Below are 17688 nucleotides of genomic sequence, written 5' to 3' on the forward strand. Positions count from 1 at the left end.
TTTGAAATGCCAACAGAAACATATAACAATGATAACCAGAGTCTAGAACAAAGTAGAACTTGTAGTGAACATAGCTTGATGCAAACCCCATTATAAAAATAGCCTGGAATAGTGGTTGAAAGTAACCCAAGCACTGAATTGCCGGAGGGCATATAGTATGGTGACCCAAGTCCACTTGGTTATGATGACAGGCGGACCACTATGCCCATGGCAATTGCCATGGCAACTAGCTGTCACAGCTGAAAATAGCTGGAAAAAGCATGCATTGAAAACTTTTAAGGATATGTAGACCTAATGTAAACAAAAATGTCTGAAATTATTGTATTGCTGTATGTGCTATCTTCTTTTCATAGCCCAGCTATAGAACACCAACAGGGTATTTTATAACCACTTCTAAGAAAACACATGCACATGCTGCAGAAATGATGCTCCTTTATATTATCAATCATTGGGATTGCCTTTTAACCCATACTACTCTATTTGTCTCAATATTTGAGTGCAAATTGTGAGTGCAAACACCACTCTGACCATCCTTAAATGTATTGTTTGAGTTCATTTTATCACGTCAATGAATTAACATCATTGTTATCAGACGTGTAGCTGTAGGTTAATCAGAACAGTGGGGGCACAGCCTTTGCAATGCAACCGGCTATGGGAGGGATACCAAATTTTCCCCAGGAAATTTACCTTTCTAATCAGGATATGAGTTACAAACATGCCACTAGCAACATGCATTTAACACTAGGTCTTAGGTAAAGTTTGGGTGTGTAAAATTCAAAAACCTGGGTGTGTAAATTTAAGATTTGTGTACAAAGTATAGACCACGCGTGGGCAAAAACTGGGTGTGTATTTTCAAATTTAAACACAGTCTTCCTACATGGCTGGCTGCATAGTTCATACATGTAAGCCCTTGATTTGATGTAACATTTATATATCAATAGTCCATCACCACACTAGGTACACACAAAAATTGTGATTTTTTTTTTTTGACTTGGACACTCGATGTGCGTACTGATGGTCCATGATTAGGGGAGGAGCACTGGAATTGTTACAATGGACCATATGTAACAGAATAGTTACTGGTTATACAATAAATATTGATTGATCTATATTAGGAAACAGTGAATTCCATTACCCCCAAGTTTCACTGTAGAATACAGGCATACAATTTTCCCTTGGACATCAGTTGTGGGAAATCTACCTAGAGGCCCAAACTCTCCAGACCACCTTGGGGCAATAGTCTGTACAATTTCTATCATGAGCAACTAATAGATTGTATTTGTACTATAATCAGGCCTGGAAACAATGGGGAATTCAGGAATCACATTCCTAAGGAATTTGGTAATCTAGAGGGAAACTGTGCTTTTTTTTGGATTAAAAAATACATATATAATGGTGGGAAATCCTGATATTTTGGAGGGAAATAATTTTTTTCCAGGCCTGTGTATAATGCCGCTAACCTCTTGGTCATTTGGGTGTACACATAGCATAAACTGGGAATAATACAATGAAGACACTTGATCACAACCTTGAACTTATCATAATCTTTTAATATAATTCATCACCATTTGTAATAAATATACATTTGTTGAACATGATTACTGATATTATTAAAATTACTGACATTATTTCTGTACATATCATATCCTTATGAACACGGCAGAGTGCCAAATGACAGTTCATCATAATATAAATTGTCCCCTTTAACATGTGAATTACAATTGGAAACAGATTCCTGTAAGGCAAAAAAAAAATTATGGGCCCGAACGACCCAGATTTTCCATTTTGGGAGGATATTTTTTTATTTGGGCGCCAAATTTTATTGATTTTCACTGATTATTTTTGAAAGTATTCAGAACATTTTCAAAATATGTTTGCCAAAGAAATAGAACAAATTAATTCTTGCCAAATGTTCCAAGCTTTTGGTGATATTTGGGTCATTTTAGCCTCTTGGAAAAGCAGTGCTAGACACTGAATGTTGTATGAAATAAATAAAGCTTAAAAAAATATAGGCCTAATTAATGAATTAATTAACAAAAATAAAAATCCTGACCAAACCTTTCATACTTGAGAAGTCCATCCACCAGTAAAACATGAGGTTTTTTTCATCCCTAATGGTTACATGTTTGTAAAGGGACACACCATTTGATACTCAGGGGGGGGGGGGGTAGGAAGTTGGAGTCGGGGAAGAAAAACTTCCTCCCCCCACCCTGCGAATCTAATGGTGCGTCCCTAATGTACATATCCCATGACCCATGAGTAGGGGTTCTCAGATAATGCTTGGTACACATGCCCTTTCCAGAAACCTATTCAAGATTATAAGACAGTTTGATTCTGATAACCCTTAGGAGTCATCACAGGACTAGCATGGATACCAAAACAAAATCCAATTTGCCAGCAAAGTGGTTACATTTTTGGTAACTGGATCACACACCTTTTGGAATTGGTAGTACATGCCATAGACTTTGTGTTTTGATAATTTCGATCGTGGTGCAGAACTCAAAAGTGTGATCAAGTTGGCAGTGATAATCGGATTACACATCACTTCGCTTGACACCATTTTGAAGAGACTGTTTCCTTATATATCGGGGGGAAAATATCATTTTATGTCTCAAAGCTTGCACAGATCTAGAAATCAAGTGAAGAGTGCTATTCCCCCCCCAACTCAAACTAATCAGAATAAGTTACATGAATTCTTATAATGCGCAAAATATTTTCGATAATTGAAAGTGTCATTTTAGAAGTTCACAACATATTTTCCAACAAATGCTTCAAACATTTTGACCTACGTTTTTGTGAAAAGAAATGCGCACTGCAAGATGAATGTGGTGAACAAGACTCATATTCAATAAGGAGTCTTGCCAAGAACCACTGCAGTCCCACCCAAACCTTTTCTAACTGACAGCCTAATGTTAATAACCCCAATAGAAACTCTCTCTGATTAATATACCCAGGGGGCCACTCAAGTTCCACAGTGTACACATCCATTACCAAAGATTTTCAAAACATACCCTATAAAAACAGGATTTGTCCTTTTGAGCAAAATACACCCCTTTACAGGAATTTAGCTCGGTTGTGCAACAAATTTTCCCCCTAAACCAGTGAGATTGTACCTGAAAGATACCCTTAGGAGTATTTGTTCGTAAAGATATCACCCTTACAGGTTTATGATAAAATAAACCCTAGTACATGTTTTTGTTTATAATTTTCTAATATTTATGTTAGGGTTATGTTCCTTATGCAAAACATGCCATGGAAACTCGCTTTGTGGATAGCGGGATCATTAAAATTCGCATCTTTCTGGGCACTTGTGTATATTTTGAAACTGCAGTTGCTCCCTGTGAATTAATATAAGAGCTAAAACTGTTTGTTTGTATTATTTCTTCTTTAAACTGGGACACAATTACATGTAATCAGTTAAATACCACAATAAATCATCTGTTCATCCTTGAGGTCACCTAAAATACTGTAAAATACATGTATGGGCTTCTCACTGATACTAGTACCAAAATCTCCAATCTGAATGAAGAAAAAGAGGGCCTTTAAACTGATTACAGACACATTATCTCAATTATCAGTTATCACTTGCTTGTTCATGTAATATGAAAAACTATCAACATTTGGTTTAAATTGGATTTGCAGAGACCAAAGGCTGTGAATGTGATACATACCCATACACCTGTGAGCATTGCTATATTGTTTCATACTGCATAGGAACAAACAAGGGATATACTCATTTTTATAGTAGATAGCTTTACTGATCATCATTGATAAAATATGCCAACATTACAAAACAGCAAAGTTGGAATTAAACTTACTGTCAATCAAACTCAGAAACAGTTTATGATTTGTCATCATATAGTTTAGTGTTTCACTTTCACACATAAGTTCATCTTCAAAGTTAGGTTTTATGCACAAATCAATTGTAGTCCCGGGGGCCGGGGATAGCGGGGACCTACCCGGGGATGTAATTTTGGAAACTGTTACAAACATGTTACAGTCCCGGCTTTGTCCCAAGAGGGCGGGCACTATTTCTGTGTACATCCTGGGGTACATCCCTGGCCAAGTCCCGCCCCTAGCCCCGGGCACCATGTTCAAGTCCCCACGAGTGTTTCCCCGCATACAACCCGCACAGTTGTGAGTACTCTTCTATTACGTCCCGGTACACTCCCAGTGTAGATCCCGGCCTGTTTCGAGGCATTACATCCCATTACACTCCCCACTATGTCCTCGGACTGCGGGGAGTGTACGGGATTTGTGCATTAGTAACTAGAAACTTCTTTTGCTTGGGTGAAGTGTCTGTAATTCCATTTCTCCGGGCACCAGATGAATCAACCTCACTTTGGTCTGTTTTTAAACCTTATCAAAGGCTGTGGTGAGTTTAATGATCGTCACATGCCAAATAGTTGATTAATTTCTGACTTTTATTATAAATACATGTTTGTTGAAGCTCCTAAAATAAAATGGTTAATTCAAACCATGCAATACACACAGAATGCCCTTGTCAGCATGCTACACGCACAGAGGAACATGCACTGTGCTGACTATGCTCTGTGCAATACAAAAATACACTCATTAATATGGCAATTACTTGACTATCAACAATAGCATTGATATAACTACTAATGATAATACAGAATGCCTACAAAGGGATATATACAAGGTATAACAAAATAAGTTTACCATTAACTTTTGGTTGTTAAGTTGACCAGGTGTGTAGCCAGATATATGTGGCTGCTAAGGGGCTGTTATTTTCTTCGGGCAGGGAGGGGTCATGATTATGTTGGTGACCAGAGTCAATTTTATGAACCCCCTCCATCGTGGGCTGAACATTTTGTGGCACCCCCCTCCCCAATTTTAGGCAGAATATTTTTATGACCACCCTTCTGCACGCATACCAGAAACAAATTTTCCAAAAAAAATTAGGAAATGTGTGCTTGATGGAAAGGTGACCACAGTATCGGAAACATTTGTCGTTGTAACTAAAGATGGTGCAAAATGTGTGGTGGAGAGTGTAAATATGCATGTAGGGCAGTCCGGCACCCAAAATGTTTAATAGTCACATGCCCTTACACACGGTTTCAGAGAAGTATGGCAGCTTGCTCAGATTGATGCGAGCACCCGTTAATGAGGGACATAATGCAGAGCTTTGTTTGTGCCAACCAACGTTTTGATGCGTAATTGGCCAATCAGATTACCGCATCTGTTGTTGTTATGATTGTCAGATGATTGAATCAGCTAATCAGAACCCTATTTCTGTGTTTACACCGTGCACACTCTCAAAATGTAAACAAGTGCTGTTCTTCTTTCACAGAAACTGTAGTAATTTTATAACCTTCCTATTTTTGGTATCTCCCTATTTTTGGTATAAAAAAAATTTCACCCTCACTATTCTTTGGTATACAATTTTTATGACCCCAAGTATATTCATGAACCTTTCTGAAGAAAATGACAGCCCATAAATTCACAAAACAGTTGCCTTTAATGTAAAGGTCATTCAGCATGTTTAAGCCAACCTGAAGCATTCAACCTTGTTCACCTCAACCACTTATATTGTCATTATTGGAGGTCAAGCTTCACCTCAGCTTACTTTCACCTTTTGCTCACAAATGTAAAGTCAACTTTCACTTTATAAAACATGCATCAAAAAGGTTTTCCATTGTCTCACTATTCATGCGTTCAATTTGTCACCACCATCAGTTCACAATGATGCCTGATGAAAGCAAAAGCCAAGTTTAACCTTGATCATATGAATGCTTTTAATAGTTCAAGCTGCTCCTAGTAGCTCATTTGACAAATCCAAACTTAGTCATTGTAAAGCGGTATCCAAGAAGAAGAAGAAGAAGAAAGTGGTGAAGCTTGGTGTGGCTTGAGGAAAGTAGCTCCAAGTTTTGTGGGATAGCAACCCCTGTAAATGTATTCCTTATTTTTAAGATGCCGGCTTTTGTAACAGTATCCACATCCAGTTTTGAAGCAAGTGTGAAGTGTGCGTGCTGTGGACAGAACAAAAATACAATTATTATTGACATTATACCTCTGTGAAATTCCTAAAACACTATTTCCAAATCAATGTGTAAATTGTCAACAAGAAATCAAGGGCTCAGCAACACAACATCTTAACTCAAAATAGCATACCTGCCAACCCTAAGACCTCACAAATAGGGACAAATGTGAGAAAAAAAATCTGAAAATAGGGACATTCCTGAATTTTCTATACCTTACTGCAGTCATATTTTTGCAAAAATAGGGACACATGGTAAAATTGCTCTCTTTTATGCTATTTGTTTCTGTAAAAATAGGGACAGTCCCTATTAAATAGGGACAGTTGGCAGGTATGAAATAACTAGTTTGAGTGTACTGTGTAAATACAAACCATGATGTACATATGATTTTGTGTCCATTAAAAGTAGGCACTGACAGCTTAATTTTCATATCATTATCAAAATCTCATTTTCACCACAAATGGAGTTAAGATACTGTGGCGCTTTAATTGGGGGGGTGCCACCCCAGCCCCACCTTTCCTGGTTCCGGAAAACTGATTTTGCTTCTAGTTATTTGTATTAACTGCAATCCACAAAATTACCAAGTGTTAATTATGGTATTTACCTATATAATTCCACGTTTTACCCCTGTCCGTATGTACACCATGCTTGCACTCATCGTGAACTTGGGATGTAATATTTTGCACACAAGAGAAAAAAGCCATATATCCCAGTAAGGGCCAAAATTTATCTCAGTTTTGATAAGCATGCAACCATGGCAATCAGAGACATGCAGTGGCATAGCTAGGGGGCAGGGGTGACACATGCCCTGGGCGCCAGGTTTTGAAATGATGATAGATTAAAAAAGGTGTTGATGAAAATATAAACTTTCTCAAATTACATAAACCAAATGAAATACGGTACCTGTTATTAATGTTTCTTTTTGTAGTGTATCTATTGAGGTACAAGCTGTGAAAAGTTTGTATCCTTGCCCTGGGCACCACAACCCCATACATGTAGCTCTGCCACTGGACATGCAACATAAAAAGAAATATATACTGGAATAACTGTTCTTACCTACAATGGCTTTCTAGTGTCAGTGGTGTGTGCCATTCATGGTCTTGTTTGATCACATCTAAACCTGTTCTGCCCCACTGTAAAAATCATCCATTCTACATAGTTTTGCAAACTATTTATGTCTTCTCCATATCCAGTATACTTGGAAACACATTGACCACTGCCATGCCTGGAGTAAGCTCTGCCATCTGGAAGTAGTAAAACAGTAAAACAATTCTGTATAATTATAACACTTACTGCCAAAATTGTGGGCTGTCATTTTCTTGGAAGGGGGACTCAAATATCGGGGTCAAAAATTTTAGCCTTTTTAGGGGGTAAGGTGTATTGGTAGTGGGGGTCATAAAATTTTGTTGCCGAGATAGAGGGGTCATAATTGTATTGATGCCGACTTTTTTTGTAAATGTGGGGCCCCCATTTCCAAAGAAAATGACAGGCCCTAAAAGATTGAATGGAAGTTTAAAATGTTCCTCAAATTTATTTAGCTGCCAAGGTCACACAAGTAGCCCACTGTATTCACCATAATTAGTTCCCCTCCCCTAATAACCACACCTAAAGAAACTTTTGAATGACAACCGTACACCTAAATTGATCAAATGTGTGAATAAAACCACCTTCTAAACAGTGGTGGCACTAGGGGGGACATAGGGCACTTTCCCAAAATATATTTTTCTTGCCCCTCCCTCCACTTTTAACTCCAATATTCCAAACATTTTCCACTTTTTGTGGTAATTTTGTGCAAACTTTGTTGATTTTGATTTAATAGTGATTTGATTTGGATGAATTGTATATTTTAGAGCAAATTGCCTAGTTTGAAATAGTTGAAGTGCAATTTTAACAACATTTTTTATGTGATCGCCTGTCGTGATCAGCTGTGTTTACTTCTGAACATCCATTGCTTTACACTGTGTCATGCTTCATCAATTACTAACTAGTAGATTTTGATTGCCTTGAGTAACTTGCAATGGATCGCTATTATCACAATGGTAATTTTTTCCCAGGATTTCATTTGGCTGTTCCATCCCCAAGGTTCTAATTCTGTAAAGGTTCATCCCTCGGAGGGTCCCTCCTTTCCTCAAGCACTGTTGGAAAAGACCGAAAACTACTAACAATGCTAATTTTACATCCCCCCCCATCAATTCATGAAAATGTTATTCTCTCAGTCGATGTTGTTCCATCCAGTGCTCTACCCCATTTCTCAGTCTGTCAAAAGGGACACCTTGTGAAATCCCTATTGGTTTGTACAGTACAGGACCTTTCAGTTCAATTTTCTCCATGTAAAAAGCTCCAATTTGCTTAAATTCCTTTTGTAATTAGGAATTTATTCCCCTGATATTAGAAATGAAACTGTTTGAATTGTTTTACCAAGAGGTACTAGTTATTTTGTGACATGTTTTGTGATTCCCCCCATTGAGTACAACATAGTTATCCATGTCCAACTTAGTCCCGGAACTTAGTTTCGTCAGCACAGACTGTATTATCATACTGACATTTTTTTTTATAGAATACCGATACTCTACTAGTCTTCACTAAATCACTAGTTGGACTATAAGCAGTCATGAAACACGTAGCGGAAGAGCATCGGGAAATTGCTGTAATTATTAATAATTAATTTATATTATTGTAATAATGTTATCATTAAAAATAATCAAATAATTCATGTATACAATAACCCAATCTTTGGGTTTGTTTTAAAGGAGGATTTCGTGATCCTAGCATCCTCTTTTTATGACATTTTTCAGTAGATATCCACGAAAAAGCTTATTTCCAAAATTTCAGTTGATTCCGATTTTGCGTTTGCGTTATCCATGATTATGTGTATTACACTGCTCCATAGACAATGCGTTGTAATTTCGTTCTGGTGCACCAGAACGAAATTCAAATTAGCGATATTTTTGCTAAACGAATTAATCTGCAAGAAATATTTGGTACATAAACATTATGTAGCCAGAGGTATCCAGTGGTGTTTTTTGGGAAAAGTGGGGGGATGAGGCTGTGGATCACGAAATGCCCTTTAATTCTAGTAATTAACACATTTTTAATTATTTTTTGTACGCACAAACCCCAATTTTTCCCAATAGGTCAAAGGACAAAGTGTCATAACAATGCAAAAACTGTCCCACAATGCATTGCAACCTTCCAATACTGATTGGGCTTATTGTAAAATGTACACAATAAATTCCCACTGTAGCACGATAGACACCCATATGATAAAGGCCGGGATAAAGGCCTGACGGTGGGATATTTCTCACTTAGATCCATTCTTCCCATTGGTTGCTTAATTGGCGATATTTAGCTGTTCCATCTCACCCCTCGGACACGAAGGGGACGATGACCTTAGGCTTTCTAATAAATAGGAGAAATCACAAAACAATACATGCCATAATTTATTAGATAAATCACGGTACCCATTGATCAAACAATTAACGTTTGATTTCTTGCAGGGGATTTCTTATATAAGCAAATTGGTATTTTCTGTGAAAATTGACTTGAACTTCGAGCTTGAACTGAAAAGCCCTGTACAAACCAATACGCTACTTACATGTACATGGTTCGGCCATGCACTATGTCTTGAGGGATAGCCTCGAACTGGCAGCTTACATGAATGGGAATTAAACCAGAGTTTCCCCTTGTTTTCCAATTTCTCCATTCAGTGATTTGCTCATCCGGACGATCGTAAAAAATCTTAATTCAGATTTTGGTACCTTTGTTAATTGTCATAGATAAAAATGTAAACATAGCCTGCGAGTGGTTCAGCCGAAAGCCATGTATTTTAAGACAATATATACATTTTACACAGATCTGTAATTCTAAATTATAGCGACATGTATTTGAATGGGGCTTCCACAGCCTTCCAGCAATGCCGTTTTCTTCATTTTTTGCCAAATTTGTCATTTCAAAAATACCACATGATAAGGGGCTGGCATTCTTGGAAGGGGGGCCAAATATGTCGGTGACCAGAGTCAATTTTTTTATGACCCCCCTATCGCGGGCAAATTTTTTTTATGACCCCCCCTATCGCGGGTCAAAATTTTTTATGACCCCCACCTTCCAACTACACAGACTCAAGAAAAATTATTTGTCGCTGGAACTATGACACGGAGAAAGTGTGCGGAGCCCGTTCCAAAGAAAATGCCAGCCCCCTAATTTGAATGGCTTATCCTTGACTTTTAAGCAATTTATAAATCATTTTCATTTTTGTAAACGCTGGGATCACTGAATGGGTCTTTAACAACATTTCCCTCTCCTGGTTCAACAAAAAAAATTTGTGTTCCCCTCAAGATCCCAAAAAATTTTGGGTACCTCGATCCTCAAAATGACCATCCCCTGTCGTAAATAATGATCGCTCCCTATAAGTACTGTAGGTATGAGAGGCAAACCTTAGTTAACACATTTGCTTGTCAGCCAAATTCGCCTAGACCAGGGCCCAAACACAATAGATATTTACTTAGAAATGTAAAAAGAACAGCTAGGTCAAGGAAACCTACATAAATATGTTGTCTATACTTCACTTGACCCAAATGATTTTTATGGTGATGAGACACTCACACATGTAATTTTAGAGGGATTTTGATAGCAGTTCCACATAGAAAAGCTGCTATCATCATGAGACTAAGATCTAGAAACACCACAGAAATGCTGTTTTGTTAGCTGAATCCCCGGCGGAATCTTTTTGATGAAAGTCAATCTTTGACAATATGTAACTTTGCTACGGAAAGTGCTATGACAAAAGGTTTCAGTTTAGGCTTTCTTTACTCAATGGCTTTAATTTGATATATAAAATGATGCAGTTTGATGGCAAATTTTAATTCACCTTTCATACCTACTACATCATACATGTATAATTAGCATGCTATGATGCTATAAATACATGTACTATAAGTTATAGGTATGCTAGGTGAATTCAAATTTGCCATCAAACTGCATCATTTTATATCAAATTAAAGCCCTTGAGTAAACAAAGCCAAAACTGAAACCCTTTTTTTTCATAGCACTTTCCGTAGCAAAATTACATCTTGTCAAAGATTGACTTTCATCAAAAATTCAGCTAGCAAAATTCCCCATAACGGCATTTCGGGGGTGTTTCTAGATCTTAGTCATGGAAGTCTTAATATGCTGGTTTCATACTACCTGCCGCTTGCAGCTGAGCGCATTACGTGCAGACAAACGGACACAATAAAGGCTTGTCATTGGTTGAAACGTCCTGCAGCTTGCCGCTGCGACAAGCGGCAGGAAAGTATGCTGGAGGCTTTAGTCTTTATTTATAATTATAGCAGCTTTTTTTAATGGAACTGCTATCAAAATCCCTCTAAAATTCCATGTGCGATTGTCTTATCACCATAAAAAATCATATATTTGGGTCAAGTGAAGTATAGAAAACATATTTATGTAGGTTTCCTTCTTCGACCAGTTGTTTTAAATTTCTATGTAAATTTGCATTGACATTTTCGGCGAATTTGGCTGACTAGCAAATGTGTTAACTAAGGTTTGCCTTAGCTCGAGATACTCTAGCTAAAATACAGGTTTACATTTACTATCTTACATTATCTGGCTGTATTTCAGCTAGAGCTCCAAACGACAAGCTTCCGGTTTTTTTTGCAGAACAATACTGTTACGTAAGATGAAGAAGAAACCCGCCTCGGATCCCGCCCTACTCATTATTTCATATTCATTGTACTTATTGCAATTTGCCTCCACACATTACGTAATCAACAAAAAGCTTTTGTAAGGATTAGTGAGTGGATAAGAAATTGTCAGTGGAGGATACGAAGGACACGCCGATTGTTAGTTGTCAATCATGAATTGCCGCAACATATTAATATTTTACTGCATGGCATTCCACAAACACCAAGACAAATTATGCCGTATTTTTCCAAAGATCATCTCATATGAAGTAAGCTGAATGCGATCTGTACTTTTGTAACATTCCGATCGCTTTTGATCACCTATTATCGGCGAATTTGCTCGAAAACACGTGAGTTCATGTTGCGTAAACATAATAAGCCAAATCGCTATTGTAACTTCCGGTTTTTTTAGGACACTTTGCCCTTTGACCTTTCTGGAAAATTCGGGTTTTGTGCGTACAAAATATAATTTAAAACTTGTTACTAGAATAAAAACAAACTTAAAAAACATTATAATTAAATGAATTAATTATTTAAATATTTTTAATGATAACATTATGACAATAATAAATAAATTATTAATAATTACAGCAATTTTCCCGATAGGTCAAAGGACAAAGTGTCCTAAAACTGCAAAAACTGTCCCACAATGCATTGCAAACTTCCAATGCCGATTGGGCTTATTAGCATAGACACAAATGAAATTACGATGCAATACAATGCAATTTGAATGCGCAGCAGATCTATAGAAATAACGTTGCCCGGTTTTATGCAGAATTAGACCCTGTCTGGTTTGCCTGGGGCCGGGCTGGGATAAGCTTAACTGAAAACACGTCACACTTTGATATTTGTAGAAGTACTTACTTCAAAAGGATATAGCTGCTAAAGACGCCTCTTTCTTTCTCCGTGATCGAAAAGTAATATTGGTGGATGAATTTCACTAGAATTTAGACAGACAGAATAGCCGATGATGCTTTACAGGTATCAGTACGTACAGCCACAGCACAGCCCGAGAAAAAAAGATAGAGAAGCGACCCTCCGTACAATTAACGTGCAGACGGCCTATACCGATGTGAGGACAGAAAATGTGACTCTCGTGCTAGTCTCAGGCGCGGGCCAGACTGTATGCGGTATGAACAACCACATAATTAACTGGTTGTGTAGGAGACTAGCACGAGAGTCACAGTCGCGGTCCTGGCACAGCTGAATCAGCGACAAGCAGAGGGAGCGTAACCAAACTGGTTGCAGAGGAGACTATGTATAGAAAGCCAATGCTGCCATAAATTTCGTTTTTAATTGAAAGAGATGAAATTCCCCTCAAATTCGTATTTCAAAAAGGAAATTTATAATTTTATCTGGCTGACCTGATAGTTTATGATCCACTTAAACAAAATAATGCAAAAAATTTTTTGGAAAAATTATTGGAGGGGTCTTGGACCTAGCCCATTCTACTTCCCTTAAACGTAATCTATAATACCTTTAATATGAACAGTATACTTTTAACATGTTTAAAGTATACTATCAAAACGTAATTCCAAAGAATATTGCAAATCGTTGAAATGCTGTGTGAATAGAGTTTGTGTCACAGCCAGAAAAATTGATCAGAAGTTGCGATACACTGTTAGAAGACTGGCTGAAAAGATCAGTTGGGTAAAAATGCCAGTTTTCCCAACTCCTGGGTACCATATGTAACTGGTCATCGAAAGCTCAGAAAGAGAGTACAATTTTACTGGACTTGCCTACCAAAAACTCACCAACCCTAAACATGCTAAATAGGTTGGGGTAGGTTTTTCTATCCATTACTAAAGGCGAATTTATCCAATGCTGAGTAAAATTTACACAATGTTGGGTAAAATGTTTTACCTAACAGATTTTTTACTCCGTTTTTTACCAGTGTATGTGCAACGTAAAGTTAAGAGCCTGGTAAAAGTAAAAGCCTGGTAAAATTTTGAGCTATTTTAATGTTTCGGCGATCGCGAGTGTTTGACTAAGTCATGCCAGACTAAACACTTAACTTTTGAATTAAATCATGTTTCCTTTTTACGTACGATTTAATATTGAGCTTGTCATTTATACTTCAGGAAGGGATTTATCGGAGAAATTCTACCTTATATTCTTGGAGTTGTCTGGATCAGAAACAGAGATGAGTGAGAAACGCGTTCAAGAGGTAAGTAATGTTTACCCTCGTGTCTAGAGTGGGCTATTCTAGTTGAATCCATACACCCCCTGTAAGACATGACCTTAATCTTTCACACAGGGAGTGCGAATTTCAAATGGAGTTAGTTGAATAGGTGACTCCATTTGAAATCTGCACTCCCTGAGTTGGAAATTAGGTAATTTCTTCCATAGGGGGTGTATATGTTTTAACTGGAATTTCCCAATCTTAGAGGCTTGTCAGAATATAAATTCCAGATTTATTATAGGTATGATATGAAAAGAACATTGAAGGAATGAACTAGGGAAAATTTGTCATTATAGTCTACGCAAGTAATGACGAAATTGTTACCAATAGTTTCTGTAAACAGAGTGCACACGATTCATAAGATTTTATTTCAACTAAAGTAATAACAATATAAGAAAATCAAATACTTACGCGGATAACGACTTGAAGATTATTTACCAATCTGAAGAGTTTGAACAATATTTTAGAATAACACACGACATCTCAATACTAACATGATGAAATGAATTCGCTATGAACCCTTTATTATGCGAATTTAATTCTGCTGATTAATTCAAACCTAAATCTGCAGTGTTAAATTACACTGATTAGTAATGTATAGGCATAAACAGCAGTTAGGTAACACTGACGAATTAGATTTGATTAACCTCCCGCTTGAAGCTCTGCTGCTATGGTTCGAAGCAATACTCACATGTGGCATTCCAAATGCGGCATGCATAACCATGATAACCCGAACAGAAAACATGCTATTGTCAGGTTATACAATTTGAAGCTATACAGCGTTTTAATAACGTTCAAAAACATTTTTGAAAACTTGATGCAAAACATTTTAATATGATGTTATTTAAGAGTTGATATAATTTTTTTTTCAAACTTTGTGAAAAATATATTTTACAATAACATTTTGACAATGTTTTAAAAATGTTGTTGTACCGGTATATCTTTTCATATGAAACATTTTTAAAGAACGTTTTCATGACATTTAAATGTGAGCAAAAGCAAAACGTGTTTATAACACCTTTATAATGTTTTAAAAACATTTGTGTATTTGCTATGGGGGACGTGGAATCAGGACATATTAAGCCGTCAATATATAATTTACATAACGTTAATCTCTTGTATGTCTTAAGTTCTAAGATGTCGTACGCTATAAATTACATGTCTAATTACGCATCACTTTGTTCTTGATGGATGGTTTGTACTTAAGCCGAGAATTGTAGTAAAGCAGATATTAATAATGCTTTAATTTAATCATTATTTCAGCTGGATACTGGTTTGCAGCACCAATGTGAGCAGTATCGTGCCTGCAGAGAATCGCAGGCTCAGGGTCTTCCACACGTGATAGTCGTCAAACCAGGAACATTCCAAAAGATGGAAGCTTACATCATCGCTCACACTGCTGCTTTATACAACCAATACAAGATACCAAGAAAGATATACAACCCTATATTGCGATTTATGGTGGATGGTGATATCCAGAACGTCAGGAAAATAAGTGTTTAACTAGGCAAAACAAACATGTGTCCATGCATTCAAGTATGAACAATACAATACATAGGCTATTCACAAAGAAAACCAACAAGAACATGTAGAAGGAATAAATGAAGAAATGAAGGAGCCAAGACGTAAAACATTGGAAGGAAGAAAAAAAAAACATTAAAGAAATGTTTGGCAAAATGTTGGTTTCATGGTTTGTAGATATCAAAATAAACTACGGCCAGGATGTTTATTTATATCTACCGGTATACTTATTTCAGACTATGTAAAAAATATGTATGTGAGAGCAAAAACCCTGGCATAATACTGTCACATTCATTTCGAATAAGACTGCCACTGAGAGTTCTGTGTGTTTGGATATCAATTTGTTTTGTGTAAGCGTATTTAAAATCTATGGTGTAAGTCGTGGCAGAGTAGTCGTGGTCGTTCAACTCCAAAAAATAAATTTTCATTGCCTAGATCATGGGATTACTTTACACCTTGAAGATTTGAATGGGTACGGAATGCAAATCGTGCATTTTCAAAAATTTCTTAATGTATTTCACCATAAATCACCATACGCGTATGCTCCATCGGATAGGCTCCCCTTTATGGATTTCGCAGCTCCGAGAGACCCCTAAAATTTTACCATCATTTCAGCTCTAAAAGACCCTTAAATTGCTCAATCCTCATACTTCCAGGGGTTTTTTTCAGACAATTTTCAACCAGAAAGCCGAGTAAGACCCGTGATTTTGACTGTTCGCAGCTCCAAAGTGCCCCCATTTCGCAACTGCATTCTTGATATAGTAACAGATATTCTGTGTCTTGAATTAAAGATATTTTTCTTTGGCGCACCAGTCTTACAAAAATATGGGTTTAATAGACGTTTTTTACATGAAATTATTTTGATGTTCAAGAAAGTGTGCTGAACATTGCGTGAGATTTATTGTAAAGCAGGGCTTTTCACGGATTTGTTGAGTGATTCCAAATTCGCAAGATTCTGTGATAATAATAACAATAATAATATTTTATTCTTATAAAGTGCATTACATTAAAATCTCAAGGCGCTGAACATTTTACAATCATAAAATACATGAACACATTAAAAGATATTTTGAATATACAATAATAAAAATACGTTATAGCATTTAAAATACAGAGAGAATAAAGCACATCAATGGATATTGCACGTGCAGTATGTAGAGGGGTGTATAAGTGTGTATAATTGTCGAAAAGTGAAGGATACTGTGAAATTTTCTTGAAATGAAAAATTTGGCAAAAAAACAGGAAAAAGTTGAATCCCCATTCAAATACATGTAGCTAATTTCCCTACTTAATAGAGAAACTGCAGATTCATCATGTAAATGTCTTATTTTGTCTTCAATACACGGCTTTTGGCTTAACCACTCACTATGAACCACAATGGCCTCATCCCAGTGGCAAGTTCAATAACCTCAATTAAACAATCATGGTGCAAAATTTGACCTCAAGTTAGAGAGTATGAGTTTTTGTACCCAAATTTTCTAAGGTCATTAAATGAATGTACAACTGTATTGGGGTTAAAGAACTGTGCCCTGATAGATGAGCATGTAGTGGATCCTAGTGACTAGCAGATTATGTTAGCACATCTTTGACACTAACAAAATAATGTGACGTGGGTTTGCGAAAGGAGACACTTTTGGCAGGATCGTAAAATGGAGAAATAGCAAAAAATCTGCCCGGGGTGATTTTTCACAAGTTGGTTTTGTTGCAAATTTGAGATGTTAATAATGTTTAGAATATTGTCTGATAGTTTCTTATGGGAATATAACTGGCATCTTGAATTTTTCAGACATTTTTCAAGGTCATTCCTACTCTCAACATTGTCAATAATATTTCTAAAGGCTGATCTCAATTTCCAATTTTATAATACCATACCTCACGAACTCAATATCTTCGCTTAGGAATGACAGATTTCATTGGGGAAAACAGTGTTGTGGAGCAAAATATCTCTTTATTTAAGATATGTAAAACACTCAAAATTGATAACCTGTCCAAAGTCTCTCTTTTTGATATACCACGTCACAAATATGCCAAAATTTTAATGATGGTTACCATGGTTACAGTCCTCCGGATCAGCAAATCACTGCATGTGCCTTTAATAATGTTATGTGCATAATGCATAATACAGTATACCTTTCTAAATAATGGTTATTGTCATGATTAATGCAGTTTTGTATTCTTATTCGTGTGTAAAGCTTACCCTGGTGACTAAACATGCTAAAGATATGTAACTCAAGAATTTCTTCTTTTTTTTTCGTTTTCTCAAAATCCCCTTTCATAGACTTGGGTCATTGTGTATTCAGGTATT

The 17688-nt window shown here is 36.7% G+C and overlaps 1 protein-coding gene and 1 long non-coding RNA gene across 2 annotated transcripts; one reads left to right on the forward strand and one right to left on the reverse strand.

Annotated features, from left to right (window-relative positions):
* Nucleotides 1-5106: 5106 nt before the first annotated feature.
* Nucleotides 5107-12685, reverse strand: LOC140151479 (uncharacterized). Its single transcript, XR_011858943.1, has 3 exons — nt 12545-12685; nt 7059-7246; nt 5107-5993 (listed from the first exon to the last, which is right to left on the reverse strand). It is a non-coding gene; the product is annotated as an uncharacterized lncRNA (long non-coding RNA).
* Nucleotides 12686-13709: 1024 nt separating this feature from the next.
* On the forward strand, nt 13710-15895 carry LOC140150406 (uncharacterized). The gene is made up of 2 exons (XM_072172418.1): nt 13710-13847; nt 15126-15895. Exons 1-2 carry the CDS (start codon nt 13710-13712, stop codon nt 15363-15365), a joined length of 378 nt encoding a protein of 125 aa, XP_072028519.1. The 3' UTR covers nt 15366-15895.
* Nucleotides 15896-17688: the final 1793 nt, after the last annotated feature.

This window comes from Amphiura filiformis, chromosome 4, assembly GCF_039555335.1.
Source record: "Amphiura filiformis chromosome 4, Afil_fr2py, whole genome shotgun sequence".
NCBI lineage: Eukaryota > Metazoa > Echinodermata > Ophiuroidea > Amphilepidida > Amphiuridae > Amphiura > Amphiura filiformis.

Bases quoted from the DNA above. Each gene is read 5' to 3' on its own strand.
- LOC140150406 (XM_072172418.1), top strand. From the start codon at position 13,710: ATGTTTCCTTTTTACGTACGATTTAATATTGAGCTTGTCATTTATACT. The intron at 13,848-15,125 runs GTAAGTAATGTT...TCATTATTTCAG, and splicing joins GTGAGAAACGCGTTCAAGAG to CTGGATACTGGTTTGCAGCA.